The following is a 15550-nucleotide window of genomic DNA, read 5'->3' on the forward strand; positions in this document are numbered from 1 at the left end:
TCCCATTATACAGTATCCTCTCTCTTCTGTCCTGGATCAATCTCCCTCTTTTTTTCCCTCCCCTGCGCAGCATTTCTTCCTCTCTCTCCTTGTACCATCTCTCTTCTCATTCCCTCCTTGCTGCAAAGGGAGTGAGGAAAGAGATAGAGAGAGGGGGATCTAGGGTGCATCTCTCTCATCTCCTCTCCTGCTACATCCAACATTTTTTTCCTCTCTCATCCCCTGGTGCCTGTGCAGCATCTTTTGTCTCTCCCCACCAGACTCAAGCCCAACATTTCTCTTTCTATCACTCCTCTCCAGCACCATGCTGCATCTCTCCCTCCATTCCCTTCACCACCATGTCCACATTTCTCCCTCTTAAGAACATAAGAATTGCCATACTGGGTCAGACCAAAGGTCTATCAAGCCCAGTATCCTGTTTCCAACAGTGGGCAACCTAGCTAGATCCCAAGTAATAAAACAGATTTTATGCTGCTTATCTTAGGAATAAGTAGTGGATTTCCTCAAGCCATCTCAATAATGGCCTATGGACTTCTCTTTTAGGAAATTAGCCAAACCTTTTATAAACCCCGCTAGGCTAACTGATTTCACCACATTCTCCAGCAACAAATTCCAGAGAAAGGGATGGAGAGAGAAATGCAAGACCAGGAAAGGGAAGGAGGAGGGAGAAGTAGGAGAGAGAGGGAAGAGAAGGACAGAGAGATGCCAGACCACAAAGGGGAGAGAGATGCCAGACTATGGGAAGGAGACCAAAGGAGAGGGAGGAGTGGAATACAGGGAGGGGAGGAGAGGGGTGGTGTGGGGAAGGGACGAGAGATGGAAGAAATGCTGTTTATGGATAGATGGGAATTGGAGGAGAAGAAAGAGGGCAGGGAGGAGATAGTGTGCATAGATAGATGTGAAAGGAAAACATGAAAAGTAGATAGATTTGAGGAGGAAACAGAAAAATGGAAGAAAATTGAATGTTAAAAGCTAGTGCCAAAAATGGATGTAGGGTAGAAAGTGAAGGAGAGAAAAACAACAAATGGATAAGGCGGCCCTGGAAACAGAGTTAAGAGCACAGACAAAAGGAAGTGCAACCAGAGACTGGGAAAAGATGAGTAGAAAAATGAAGTTACCAGACAACAAAGGTAGGAAAAGTGATTTTATTTTCAATTTAATGATTGAAATGTGTCAGTTTTCAGAATTTACATCTGCTATCTATATTTTGTACATTGTTCAGGAAGAAATACATTTCTTTCTATTTCTCTGGTGCTGTACTGCATGCAGAGTCTGGCATTTTAGGTGTCATGTTTATTAAAAATTTGATTAATCGCTTGTTCAAAATTCTAAGCGGTGTACAAAATTAAAATTACAAATTTCAGGGGGACAAAATAAACAACTTAGACTATACACATAGAATATACAAAACAAAAAAGGGAAAAAAGGGGGAAAAAATACAATTGTTGAAAGTAAGTAAGACAAATAAGGGAAAGTTTCAAGCTTTTTTATTTTTGATATACCGTCTATCAAAACAAATGTCTAGACGGTGTACAATATAAAAAAAATTGTAAGAAACAATTAAAATAGGTAAACAAAAACAATATTTTATCAAATATTAAAAATACTGGACAAATTCAGATTAACGTACATGAAATGGAAGGAAAGTAGGGGAGGGAAAGGTTGTTTAAAATACATCGAAGTAAAATTAATTTAAAAAAAAGGACGGTAAATGGGGAGTTGCAAAAATATTAGGAGGGAATCATAAAAAAAAAAAAAAAGTATATATATATATATATATGTTAGATGTTTCAGAGCTTCACATAAATCAAGAAATTAAGAGGCAGAAGCTGATACTAAAGAATAAAGGCATCTTTAAAGAGGAAAGTTTTAAGTTTGGCTTTAAATTTTTCAAGCGAGTTCTCTAATCGAACTCTAATGGGAGGGCATTCCACAGAGAGGGTGCGGTAACTGAAAAGATGGATTTGCAAGTAGTATCGTAAAATAGTTCCCGTATTGATGGTATAGAAAGTAAATTTTGATTATTTGAAAGGAGGGTCCTAGATGATGAGTAAGGGATCAAAAGTTTATCTATGAACACCGGTTGGTTAGAGTTTTTTGTTCTAAAAGTGAGAAGGAGTATTTTATAGGAGAGACGATGAGTGATAGGTAGTCAATGTGCTTTGCGGAGGAGAGGGGTGACATGGTCAAATTTTTTTTGCATGATAGATTAGTTTAACAGCAGTGTTTTGCAATAGTTGTAGACGGCGGATTTCTTTCTGGGTTATACCTTGATAAAGGGCATTACAGTAATCTATAATTGAAATTACTAGGGAGTGAATCAGGATATTGATTGAGGAGGGATCAAGAAAAGAAGAAATAGAACGAATGAGCCTAAGCTTATGAAAACATTTCTGCATAACTGCACTAACTTGTTGATGAAAGATGAGGTCCTTGTCTAGAATGACTCCAAGAAGTTTAACTTTACTATCCGTTTGAATTGGAGAGGAGTCGTTACAGATGGGTAGACATAAATGTTCATCTGGAGAGGGCGAGAAAAGGATACTAGTAGTTTTAGGGATGTTCAATGATAGTTTATTATGGTGAAGCCAGAGGCTGATTTTATTGAGATTTTGATTAATTTCAGTTATTTCATCAGGGGATGTAGGATTTAAGGGATGAAGTAGTTGGATATCATCAGCATATGTAAATACGATGAAACCTATAGATTGGGCCAGAGTGAATAGTGGTGCCAGGAATATATTAAAAAGAAGGGGAGAAAGAATAGAGCCTTGGGGAATTCCATAGTTTTGGTAAATAGTGGAGGAGATGGAGTCATTGAAACTGACTTTATAGTTTCAATCTTGAAAGTAAGAAGAGAACCATTGCAAAACTGTACCAGAAATATTGATAGATTCTAGTCGTGTAAGAAGTAGGGAATGATCAATTGTATCAAAAGCAGATGTGAGGTCTAAAGAAATTAGAACAGAGGATTTAGGGTGGTCTTCAAAATAATGAATTAGGTAGTTAGTCCAATGAGTGAGAGTTCAGTGGAGTAATTTGTTCAAAAACCTGTTTGGTAGGGATGCAAAGCATTAGTTTTTTCAATGAAGTTGGACAGTTGATTGAAGACTAGTTTTCAATTATTTTTGCTAGGAAAGGTAAGTTGGTGATAGGGCGGTAGTTATTGATTTGGTTTTCGGATATGTTTATTTGTTTAAGCTTTGGAAATATAAGAGCAGATTTCCAAGAAGATGGTATGTAGCCGGTAGAGAGGCTTTTGATGATCATGTCAGGTAGAAATGGACCGAAGATGCTAAAGTGATTTTTAAGAATGGTAGGGGGCAGATTTTCTAAAGAGTTATTCCTTGGATTTAGGCTCTGAGTTATGGCCTGCAGTTCATCTAGTGTGGGTAGACAAAAAGCAGAGAATGAACTGAAGGGAAATGAATATTTGGGTAAAGGGGAAATAGGTAAGTTAGGTATTGAAGTTCGTACACCTTTGATCTTTTGGTCAAAATATTCGGCAATGGCTTGAGCTGTAGGTTGGTTTGAGGTAGGCCCGGGTCTTCTAACGTAAGGGGAGTGCTGAAGATTTTTTTGCAGTAGCTATACGGTTAGCATAGTAATTTTTCTTAGCTGCCTGTAATGATTTCTTATAAAAGGTAGCTTGTTCTTTGTATTTTTTAAGTGTGGATGGGGAGCGCTTGTGTCTCCAGAGTCTTTCACAGAAGCGGAGCTGACGGCAAGTAAAAGAAAGTTCCTGGCTGTACCATGGTTTTTTAATTGAGGAGGAGGAGTTAGTATGGGAATGAATGGGGGCCAAATAATCTAGCATTTCTTGTGTTTTGCTGTACCAGGTTATGGATTGTTCGTCGAGAGTGAAATTGGAAAATTCTTCTATGTGAAGTTCCAGATGAATATTAATAGTATTGGTAGTAATGCTGTAATGTATTGGTAGTAATGTTGCAGCGAGGGTGAAAGCAGAAGGCTTGAGATAAATCAGAAAATAGAGTTCATTGAAGGGTCCTAATCTAGTTTACTAATAGTCAAATGCATCTTTAAAAAGAGAGCATTTTAACTTACTCTTGAATCTGTTGAGAAGATGCTCGTCCCTTAAATAAATGTTTGAGGCGCTGTAACAGAGAAAATAAATTGTCGATGTGTGTTAATGTTTTTGAGAGAGGGAACAATTAATAAATGTTGATCATTTGATCTAAGTATTCTTGCTGGGGTATAAGGAATCAAGAGTCTATTGATGAAAGCGGAGGTTTCTTAATGAGAGGTGACGGTCAAATTTGTTGGCTTTCATGATAAGTTTAATTGAAGCATTTTGGATAATTTGTAGTTGTCTTATTTCCTTTTGGGCTATTCCCTTGAATAGGACGTTACAATAGTCGATTATAGAGATTGTATTAATATGTTAAATGATTTAGGACATAAGAATTTTGAGGGTCTCGTTTGTGATCCTGTATTTGCATGTGTTCTGCAGATTTGACCAAGGTTCTAGTAGTAATGTTCTGTAGGCATGAAAGTCGTAAAGCAGGGGTGTCCAACCTTTTGGCTTCCTTGGGCTGCATTGGCCGAAAAAACATTTTCTGGGGCCGCGCAAACTCTACAGCAAGACAGAGGAGGGAGCCGGCAAGAGGGTAAACACCTGTGGGCAGCAGAGGAAAACACTGCATCGCCCTCGACCGGGGCTGCACAGAATACTTCAAGGGGCCGCATGTTGGACACCCCTGTCGTAAAGCATTATTAGAAACATAGAAACATAGAAAAATGACGGCAGATAAGGGCCATAGCCCATCAAGTCTGCCCACTCAACAGACCCACCCCCTAAGTCTGCTCTAGAGCCCCCGCTCTAACTGACCCATCCGTAACTTCACCCTCTGAGGGATCCCACATGGGCATCCCATTTACCCTTAAAATCTGAAACGCTTTTGGCCTCGATCACCTGTATCGGAAGCTTGTTCCAGTGTTCAACCACTCTTTCAGTGAAGTAATACTTTCTGGTGTCGCCCTGAAATTTCCCTCCCCTGAGTTTAAGCGGATGTCCTCTTGTGGCTGAGGGTCCCTGGAGAAGGAAAATATCTTCTTCCACCTCGATACGCCCAGTGATATACTTGAACGTCTCAATCATGTCACCCCTTTCCCTACGCTCCTCGAGAGAGTAGAGCCGCAACTTGTTCAGCCTCTCCTCGTATGAGAGATCCCTGAGCCCCGAGACCATCCTGGTGGCCATCCGCTGAACCGACTCTGCTCTTAGCACATCTTTACGATAATGTGGCCTCCAGAATTGCACACAGTATTCTAGATGTGGTCTCACCATAGTTCTGTACAACGGCATGATGACCTCAGGCTTCCGACTGACGAAACTTCTGCGGATGCAACCCAACATTTGTCTTGCCTTAGATGAAGCCTTTTCTACTTGACTGGCAGCTTTCATATCTGCACTGATAGTCACTCCCAAATCTCGTTCTGTCACAGTCCTAGCTAAGGTCTCACCATTCAAGGTGTAAGTTCTGCACGGATTTCTACTGCCGAGGTGCATGACCTTTCATTTCTTGGCATTGAAGCCCAGCTGCCAGGTCGAAGACCAACGCTCCAACAAAAACAGGTCCTGCGTCATACTATCGTGTAAATTGGAGCTGCTCACTATGTTACATAATTTGGCGTCGTCGGCGAATAGTGTTATTTTACCTTGAAGCCCCTGAGTCAGGTCCCTTATGAATAAGTTGAAAAGTAGAGGGCCCAAGACTGAGCCCTGCGGCACTCCGCTTGTCACTTTCGACGTTTTAGAGAGGGTACCGTTAACCACCACCCTCTGAAGCCTATCACCCAGCCAATCCTTAACCCATGCAATCAGCGTTTCTCCCAATCCCATCAATTTCATCTTGCTCAACAGCCTACGGTGAGGGACGCTATCGAATGCTTTACTGAAGTCCAGGTACACTACGTCCAGGGATTCTCCCAAGTCCAGCTTCCTTGTTACCCAGTCAAAGAAGCTGATGAGATTGGATTGGCAGGACTTACCTTTGGTGAATCCATGTTGACTGGGATCCCGTAGATTCTCCTTATCCAGGATCGTGTCTATTTTTCGTTTGATTAGTGTTTCCATGAGTTTACACACTATTGATGTCAGACTCACCGGTCTGTAATTCGCAACCTCCTCTCTGCAACCTTTTTTGTGTAGTGGAACGACGTTAGCCGTTTTCCAGTCCATGGGTACTCTCCCCGTACTGAGGGAGAGATTGAAGAGTACGGATAGCGGTTCTGCCAGGACATCACACAACTCCCTGAGTACTCTGGGGTGTAGATTATCTGGTCCCATGGCTTTATTCACCTTGAGTGATGTCAGTTCGCAGTAGACGTCACCGGGTGTAAACTTGAAATTCCAAAACGGGTCTTCCGCTTTTTGCTTTGTCTGTAAGTGTGGACCGTGATCCGGAGCCTCGTTGGTGAAGACTGAGCAGAAGTACTCATTCAGAAGTTCAGCTTTTTCAGAATCTGATTCCACGTACTTCCCATCTGGTTTTTTTAGGCGTACTATCCCATCCGTGTTTCTTTTCCTGTCGCTAATGTATCTGAAGAAGGATTTGTCTCCCTTCTTGAGGTTCTGCGCTAAATTTTCTTCCACTCGAAGTTTGGCCTCCCTGACTGCCGTTTTGACCGCTGCAGCCCTGGCTGTGTATTCTAGTTTGGCTTCCAGTTCATTCGTACGTTTGTAGGAAATAAATGCCTTTTTCTTTTAACAAGGCACGAGATCTCAGCGGTAAACCATTGGGGTTTATTGTTTCTCTGCCGTTTATTTACTGATCTAACGTAGAGGCTAGTTGCTTCATGTATGGTCGATTTCAGGGTTGACCACATAGTTTCAATATCATCCGTTACATCTTGGTTCTGCAGTGCCCTATGGACAAAATCTCCCATGCGTTCGAAGTCTATGCCTCGGAATTGAAGTACCTTTGTTTTTGTGTTTGATCTAGGGAGACCTTTCCTGAGGTTGAACCGTACCATGTTGTGGTCGCTTGAGGCTAGCGTATCTCCTACCGAGACCTCCGAGACGCTTTCCCCATTGGTGAGTACCAGGTCCAGGATGACCTGAGCTCTAGTGGGCTGTAACACCATTTGTTTAAGTCGTGCTCCCTTCATGGACGTTATCAGCTTCCTGCTGCTGCTAGTCGTCGCTGAAAGTGTGTTCCAATCCACATCAGGCATATTGAAGTCCCCTACCAGAACAGTGTCCCCTCGCAAAGTTATATTTTCAATATCTTCAATTAGTTCCATGTCATGGCTCCAAGTAGGAAGATATTTGTCAACTCTCCGTCAATCCTTTTGGACCCAAAAACAGCCCTCGCTTAAAAATTAGCGAAGACCACTGCCTTAGGATGTCTACCTTAGACATCTTAGGGGGTCATATTATCAAAAGACTTGGACATCCAGTAGAACAGGTTTTAGACTGCGAGCTTTCAGATGTTCAGGCACTTCATTTTCAAAATGTCCTCTTATTCTTGAACGTCTTTTTGATTATAGGCTCTACTTTGGACGTCCAACTCTGGACGTCCTGATTTGGACTTAGATATCCTATCAAAAAATGGCTTTCATATGTTTCTCTCCCTGTTTGGTGGTTTCCAACCCTGTCTTAGGGCTATACTGAAAACCTGACTGACTGATGGTCCTCCAGGACAGGGTTGAAAACCACTGACCTAGGCTAAAGGCACGATAACACAGGCCAGAGAAACTTGGTATGCAACTGAGACAGCAGGTCTTTTGCTTAGTGATAGCTTGGAAATCCCTAATTTAGAAGACCACTCCATTGGGGACAGATTTAATGATCTTTATACATTGGAGGAAAAGCAGGAGAGGGGAGATATGATAGAGACATTTAAATACCTATGTGGCATAAATACCCATGAGTCGAGTCTCTTTCATTTCCAAGTTTATTTATCATTTGTTATACCATCTATCAAAGAATAGCTAAATGGTTTACAAAAAAAATTGTTTAAAATACATAAAAAATATTAAAACTTTGGTAATAAGGCAAAAATGAGCTTAAAAAAAGAGAAAGGTGATTCCAAGACAGACGAAAACAAACATGACTAGAAGGGAAGGACATTAAAGCATGAAAAATAAATCAAGATAAAATTAAAAGAAAAATGGAGAGGGGGCAGGGGAGGCAAAGGAGGGAAGGGGACGCTGCTAAATAAGCTTTTTGAAAGGAAGCTGTGGAATGAAGGCATAGGTTGAAGTTAAGAGGTGATTGGCTCAGGAGTACCTAATTTAAGGAAATACTTTTTTTACAGAAAGGGTGGTAGAAGTGTGGAATAGTCTCCTGATAGAGGTGTTGGAGACCAAGACTGTGTCTGAATTCAAGAAAGCATGGGCTTTATCCCTGACATCATGTAATGCATGGGAAAGGAAAGGGGTCTTCTAAAAAATTTTTTTTAATGTATAGTAATGCTTATTAAGAAACTAGAAGCACAAGAAACACCTAATATCTTTCTGTGCTATCAACAAAGCTAAAGTTTGTAATTATGGGATATGACTTTGCCATGTGATTGTACAGCCCTAAATTCTGCAACACTACACCCTGTTTTGTGTTTAAGCATTGTATAATTTATCTGTTGACTGGAGCTTTTTCCAATACTATAGGAAGTGTTCACTTCTTTTCATATCTGGATGAAGGCGTGTTTCTCTCTGACAGACCCATCCTGTAATGTGTCTCTCCAAGATGAGATCACTGAATGTACATCTGTGCCCGTCTCCCAGCTGTAGTTGATAGTGCCTAAGGAGCCAGGACCATTAGAGGAGGGGACATGGCTGACAGCGTGAAAACCTTCCTGCATGACCTTACACGGGTAAGTAGTTCCTAGTTTGCTTCCTCACCATAAGCAGTTAAGAACATAAGAATAGCCTTACTGGGTCAGACCAATGGTCTATCAAGCCCAGTAGCCGGTTCTCACGGTGTCCAATCCTGGCCAAAACTCAAGGTGTAGCAATATTCCATGCTACCGATATAAGGCAAGCAGTGGCTTCCCCCATGTCTTTCTCAATAACAGACTATGGATTTTTCCTCCAGGAACTTGTCCAAATCTTTCTTAAAACCAGCTATGCTATCCACTCTTACCACATCCGCTGGCTACTCAGAAATAGGACTTTTACAGTATTTCTTTTCAGTTAAGAATACTTTTGCTCATCAGAAGTACATGGAAAAAAGGGTTTAATGGCTGTTAATGGTTATTTTCTGTTCTGTTTACAGTGTGGTCAATTTATTGGTCAGAAAAGGGGAAGAAATTTATTATATTTATATTGTCAAATGTGCATGAAGCAGCATATCTAAGTTGCATCTAATTAACTTTAAACAAGAAAGGGAAAGAGTCAGCAGTGTTTCAATGAATGTTAACTTGTGAGAGTGTATGGTGCGGTGTTTAGAGCTACAGCCTCGGCACCCTGAGGTTGTGGCTTCAAATCCAGTACTGCTCCTTGTGACTCTGGGTAAGTCACTTAATTCCCATTGCCCCAGGTACATTAGATAGAGTGGGAGCCCACTAGGACAGATATGGAAAAATGCTTGAGGACCTGAATAATTTATAATCCACATAGAATTTTAGGATATGCAGAATATAAATTATTAAAAAACAAAAATCTTGAATTCACCCACCACCAAACTCCTGGCAGTTAACATCTAAGCCAGAATTGCTGAATGTTTTTGGGCATTGCTAAGCAGAGAGAGCTGAGGTGCTCCCTGCACAAGAGATAGGGTTTAATAGGTGAAGCCAGGCTGTTGAATTTTTATCTTCAAAGGAAAGCTTAACAGAAGATCAACCTATTGGGAGATAGGTAAGGCCCTTTGAAGAGCTGAGCTGATTGTCATGGGATAAAGAGAGACAGGAATAAAAGGGAGTTCTTTATCATCCCTCTAGACTGGCACAGGCAGATGGGATTTTGCTGCTCTGCCAGCAGGTGGAGACTGAGAACATACAGAATTCTTACAGTACAAGTGGGCTGTGCAGTCCCTCATAGAATCAGTCTGTTCAATCTCAGCCTCTATTAGGTGGAGGTGGCAAGCCTGTGCAGTCTTCTTTTAGGCCTTGGCAGGGTCTGTTGGAAAAGTTAGGCAGTAGCCTTTTTATCTGCCCCTATTTTCTTGTCAGACTGAGCTGGAGTCCTGTGGGACCATTACCACCTTGGGGGTGTCACACTCAGATGATTGAGTCCCTCTTCCCATTTTGTCCACATCCCCACTTTTTTTTTTTTTTTTTAGAGGAACCTCAACTATACGCCTTGCCAAGGAAAGGCGAAGACTACAGTTTTGAGTGCCTGTGGGGTCTGCTCCTTTTAATTTAAAGTTTCATTAAAAAAAAAAAAAAAACCAGACCTAAGGCAGTACTTTTCTTTCGGTGCCTTTTTTCAGGGACTGTGTACATTCATATTTTTTCTCCCATTCAGCTGCCGGTTTCATTCAGCCTGCCTCACGGTTCACAATAAGCACTTCTTGCAAGCCAAAGAAGTGCTCAGTGTGTTCCTGACAAGGGCTTAATGCGGCCGGCCTTTGTTGTTTTTGGTCATGGCCAGAAGGGGATCTCTCGCTAGCTTCGGAGCTGGTCAACTTCAGGGTTTCTCCAGCAGATGAGAAGGGTGCATCGGCCAAGGATGGTGAGGAGCCACAAGTTTCCTAACCACCGACAGTGTTGGAGATTCCCCTACTGGTGCATTAAGCCTTTCTGGGGATTCCCTTTCTGTGACTTTTTCAGGCCTCTTCAGTGCCCTCGGTCTCGGGGATGCCCTTTTTGACGGGCTTTTCTTCTTTGGTGGGAAACTCCACCATTTTGCCTGAGTCTTCTCAGGAACTCCCATCTAGATTGGAGAGGCAGGAACAGGTCTTACAGGCCTCTGCCTCAGGGGAGCGTGATTCTGTCCCACCCGTGGGTTTTTCTGCTAGATTTTGTTCTTGCCATGCACAAGGCATATTGCATGCACACGGCTGGTAGCCCTGTCTCCTCTTTGGGGCTTTGGCCTCATCCAGGGGATTGTCCTTGTCGGTACCAGTGCCTCCTCTACCCCACCTAAACAACTTTTAGTTTTGTGGAAGGACAGTGTGTTCCTGGACAATGTTTTGTCCCCTGATGACCTGCAGGACCCTCTAGGGGGGGGCAGATGATGCAGATAGCTGGCTGTCTTAGCCATCTGCAGGGAAGGATTCATCTGTGGTGCACATTTTTCTCCAAGAAGAGCTCCAAGAGCTCCTCGGGTGTGTCCTGTTTTGCATTTTGAGAAGGACACCAAAGAGGTTCTGGGGGTGGTGGATCCTCTTCTTAAGGGGATTCAGATGACTTCCCGTTCCTTTCCCTTGCATCAGGATCTCCAGGATATAGTGCATGCTCAGTGGAAGACTCCAGACACCCCTTCCATATCTCAGCTTTATCTTATTCCTGAGTCTGATAAGGATTCTTTTCGGTCTCCGGTTGTGGATGCTGTGGTTTCAGATATTGCCAAGCGACATATTGTTCTGGTGGAGGGGGTTTGGCCCTGAGGGACCCCCAGGACCAGAGGATAGAGTCGTCTCTTAAGCAGAGTTTTGATGTGGTGGCTCTGGTGGTCCAGCCAGCAATTTGTGGTAGTCTGGTGGCCAGGGCCTGTTTCCGCTGGTCCAAGCAAGTGTTGGATAGGGAGTCTAATGAATGATCACTGGTACATCAGAAGGTGGCTAAAATTGAACTGGGCTCTTCTTATCTTTCAGATGCCATATATGACTTGTGTGCTTCGGTTAAGTCTGTGGCCTTGGGGGTTGCTACTTGATGTATTTTATGGCTCTGTAGTTGATTGGAAGACATGGCCTCCAAATCCAAGCTCAGTAAGTTTCCTTTTACAGGTTCTTTTCTCTTTGGGGAAGAATTAGACAAGTTAGTTCAGACTTCAAGGTTTCCCAGTTACCAGTGGACAAACCTCGTCAGTGTGCTAGAGGGTGTTTGGGTCGAGGTCAATTTTGGGAGTTTCGCTGATATAGACCTAGTTGGGTGTCTTCGGCAGGGGTTTCCTCCCATGGTCGTTTCTTCCGGTGGATGCAGTCCTTTCAGGGTGCTTGCCAGGGAGGCCAGGACCCCTCCTCCTCCGCCACTCGACCTGCCCAATGACAGTGCTTGAGTCCTTCCCCCGGGTCATGTGGGTGCCTGCTTAAAAGAGTTTTACCGGGGGTGGACCGAGATCATGACGGATCAGTGGGTCCTGGAGGTGATTCGAGACGGGTATACTCTCTAGTTCGACTGGCCCTTGCCAGATCTTTTTCTCTCTTCCCATTGTCAAGCCTCTTGTAAGAAGCAGGCATTTCGTCAGACACTTCAGCGAGCTGATAGAGTTCAAGGCAGTGGTTTCTTTGCCTCCTTCAGAAATTCGCACCAGGAGGTACTCCATTTACTTTGTGGTGCCCAAGAAAGAGGGGTCTTTTCATCCCATTCTGGATCTGAAAGGTGTGAACAGAGCATTCTGGGTCCCTTCTTTTTGTATGGAGGCACTGAAGTCTATGATCTTAGCAGTCCAGTCCAGGGAATTTCTGACTTCGCACGACCTCACGGAGGCCTGTCTTCATATTCCCATTCATAACTCACATCAGCGATTCCTTTGCGATTTTGGGAAAGCACTATCAATTTGGGAAAGCACTTCCGTTTGGTCTAGCCATGGCCCCGCTTACCTTCATCTAGGTTATGGTGGTGGTGGCCTTGCACAAGGAGAGCATCTTGGTTCATTCTTATCTGGACGACTGGTTGATTCATGTGAAGTACTTTCAGAAGGGCTCCTGAGTCGCGGTTGTGGAGTTGCATGGAGTCTTTGGGCTGGGTGGTCAACCTTTCCAAGAGTCAGTTACCTCCATCTCAATGATTGGAGTATCTTGGAGTTCTGTTTGACACTGCTCTGGGGAGGGTGTTCTTTCCCAAGATCCAAGTGCAGAAATTACAGTCACAGATTTGCTCCCTGGTGAGTTCTCGTTGTCCCAGGGGCAGGAGTTTCTTTAGCTCTTGGGGTCAATGGCGGCCTCCTTGTAGGTGGTCAGGTGGGCACAGGCTCACTTGCACCCCCTTCAGTATGCTGTTCTTCAGCGGTCCTCTGCAGGTTCATGAGCTGGACTCTCTGGTTCCTCTTTGTGGGATCGTTCATTGCAGCCTGCACTGGTAGCTGTAGTCCTCCAATCTGGTTCAGGGGTGAGCCTGATCAGTCCCAGTGGATAGTGTTTCTTGGAAGGGGAGCCCAGTTTCTTGGTCGTTCAGCTCAGGGCAGCTGGTTGCCGGTGGAGGCCTCCTGGTCAATCAATGTTCTGGAGACCAGGGCCATTCAGTTGGCATTAGTGCTTTCTGGTCATTACTGGAGGGCAAAGCAATGCAGGTTCTCTTCGAAAATGCCACGGCCCTGGCTTATGTCATTATCAGGGGGGAACCAAGAGTTGTCTGGTGGCACACATCTTGGAGTTTTTGCAGGCAGCCTGAAGCATGGCCTTGCCTGGCCCTCCCCGAGGGTTCAAGTGGCAGCCTTGTCCTCCTTTAGAGGTCTTTTGATTAGTTGGCAGTTGTCATCTCTTCCTGATTTGATCCATTTCTTTAGGGCAGCAAAGTTGATTTGACCTCCAGTTCACCCTTCAGTTCCAGCTTGGGACCTCAATCTGGTGCTTTCAGTATTGATTCATTCTCTGTTTGAGCCCCTTGGCTCTTGCACTCTGAAGGACCTTACTTTGAGGATGATTTTTCTAGTAGCCATTTCCTCAGCTTGGCGCCTGTTGGAGTTGCAAGCCTTTTATTGAGGTGCTCCCTTTTTGTATTTTTCGAAAGACGTGTGGTGCTGCGTCCTGTTCCTTCCTCTCTTCCTAAGGTCTTTGCTCTTTTCATGTAAATCAGACGATTGCCCTTCTGGTTTTGGGTAGTCAGGAGGGTACTTTGGATCAAAGTCAGATGCAGAGTTTTCCATACTTATGTGAAATAGACTGAGGAGTTCAGGCAGGCAGTAGTAAGATGGAAGGTTGTAAGGTGGAAAGCTTCAATTGCACGCTGGATCAAAGAGACTATCGCGTCAGCATACCTTTTTTTTTAGAAGAAATCAGTTCCAGATTTTCTCAAAGCTCATTCCACTTAATGTCCAGCAGCTTCCTGGGCTGAGTCCTTTCTTGTAAGGCTGCAGTTTGGTTTTCTCTGTATTCTTTTATGCATCATTACTGAGTGGACATTCAGGCACTTTGGGACACTGTTTTTGGTGAGCGCATTCTTATGACGACCCTTCGGGGATCCCATCCGTAATGGATGCTGCTTTGGTACATTCCATCCATCTGTGCCGATCTAGAGGGAGAAGTTAGGTTCTTACCTGCTAATTTTCTTTCGTTTAGTCCCTCCAGACTGGCATAGAACCCACCCTGTGTTTTTGCGTGTGCTTATGAGAAGAGCTGGATTTTTCTTAGGACTGCGATCTCGTGATTTTTCTTTTTTCTGGGGTGTATAAATAGTGATTGTGGAGCAGTGACATCTAGTTCGTCTAGTGTAGCTGACGAACTGTGGGGCTAATTCTGATTGTCTGTTCTGATCCTTTTCCAACAGTTATGCTTGGTTTTGCACTGTATTTTAAGTTCCTGCTTGGCTATTCGTCAGACTGATTCTATGAGGGACTGCACAGCCTCACTATGCTGGTCTGGAGGGACTAAAAGAAAGAAAATTAGCAGGTAAGAACCTAATTTCTCCTTCTCTGAAGTAGACCTGAGATACTAGGAAAACTTCCTTGGTAATAAGTGAGTTGCCTTAGTAGAAAGCATTGGAAGGTAAGTTTATCTTGTTTTTTATTTTATTTTTTTTGCTGAACAAAGCTAGGAGAGAAATTAGGATGGAGAGGTTTTAGCAAGGTTTGGCTTATGAGATGTGATGAAGGAAGAAATTGTGTTAGCTTAGTGGAGCTGGTTTTTTATGATTGCTGAAATAAACTCTGAAGAGAAACTGAAAGGGAGAGGTTTTGGCAAAGTTTGAGTTACTATAACAAAAAAGTAATTGTCTTAGAAAGTTACCCTATTATGGCATTAATCACAATATGTACAGATTGCAAATTAGAACATCTATCCAGTCACCAGAGGCTTGAGAAAAGTAGAAAGATTTAATCTTCTTACAAAATGAGAGAAAACCTGTACTTTGAATGTAACTCAAGTGGACTCTCCATCCAGAGTTGAGGGCTAATAAATAAATAAAAATGCATATTTCCGGTGCAATAGGTGTGTCATCCTGGATAAGTGGGTTATCTCCCCCAGGCTGCGAGCCTCTGCAGAAGGAATCCACTCTGAATTTTTCCTGTAACCCTCCTACTTCACTGAGAGCACTACTAGCATCTACAGTTTTTCCCACTTTTTGTGATCGCGAGCCTGAAGGAGCGATTCTGTTCTGCTCTGCCTTTTTACCTTTTTTTTGCAAAGTTATTTTCAGATATCTTTGATTTTTGGTGCTTAGAGCTTCCCCGTTTGTGGGTCCAGTTCTACCTGTGAGGAGAAAATGCAGACAGTGATTTGCAACTGATAGGCCAATCCCTTGTGGCACCTGTTAGCCAGCCTGAAGAA

General features: G+C 43.3%; 1 protein-coding gene across 3 annotated transcripts in view; it reads left to right on the plus strand.

The window, feature by feature from the left end:
* Positions 1–15550, plus strand: part of EI24 (EI24 autophagy associated transmembrane protein) — a 66427-nt gene that overhangs the window by 1922 nt on the left and 48955 nt on the right. Inside the window, exon 2 of one of the 3 annotated variants that reach the window (XM_033917453.1) lies at positions 8632–8837. In XM_033917453.1, coding sequence (XP_033773344.1) covers positions 8796–8837 — 42 coding nt within the window. In that variant the 5' untranslated portion in view covers positions 8632–8795. The remainder of the gene's footprint in view (positions 1–8631; positions 8838–15550) is intronic. The other 2 variants (XM_033917454.1, XM_033917455.1) reach the window with 2 other exon arrangements.

Source organism: Geotrypetes seraphini, chromosome 13 (genome assembly GCF_902459505.1).
Source record: "Geotrypetes seraphini chromosome 13, aGeoSer1.1, whole genome shotgun sequence".
Taxonomy (NCBI): domain Eukaryota; kingdom Metazoa; phylum Chordata; class Amphibia; order Gymnophiona; family Dermophiidae; genus Geotrypetes; species Geotrypetes seraphini.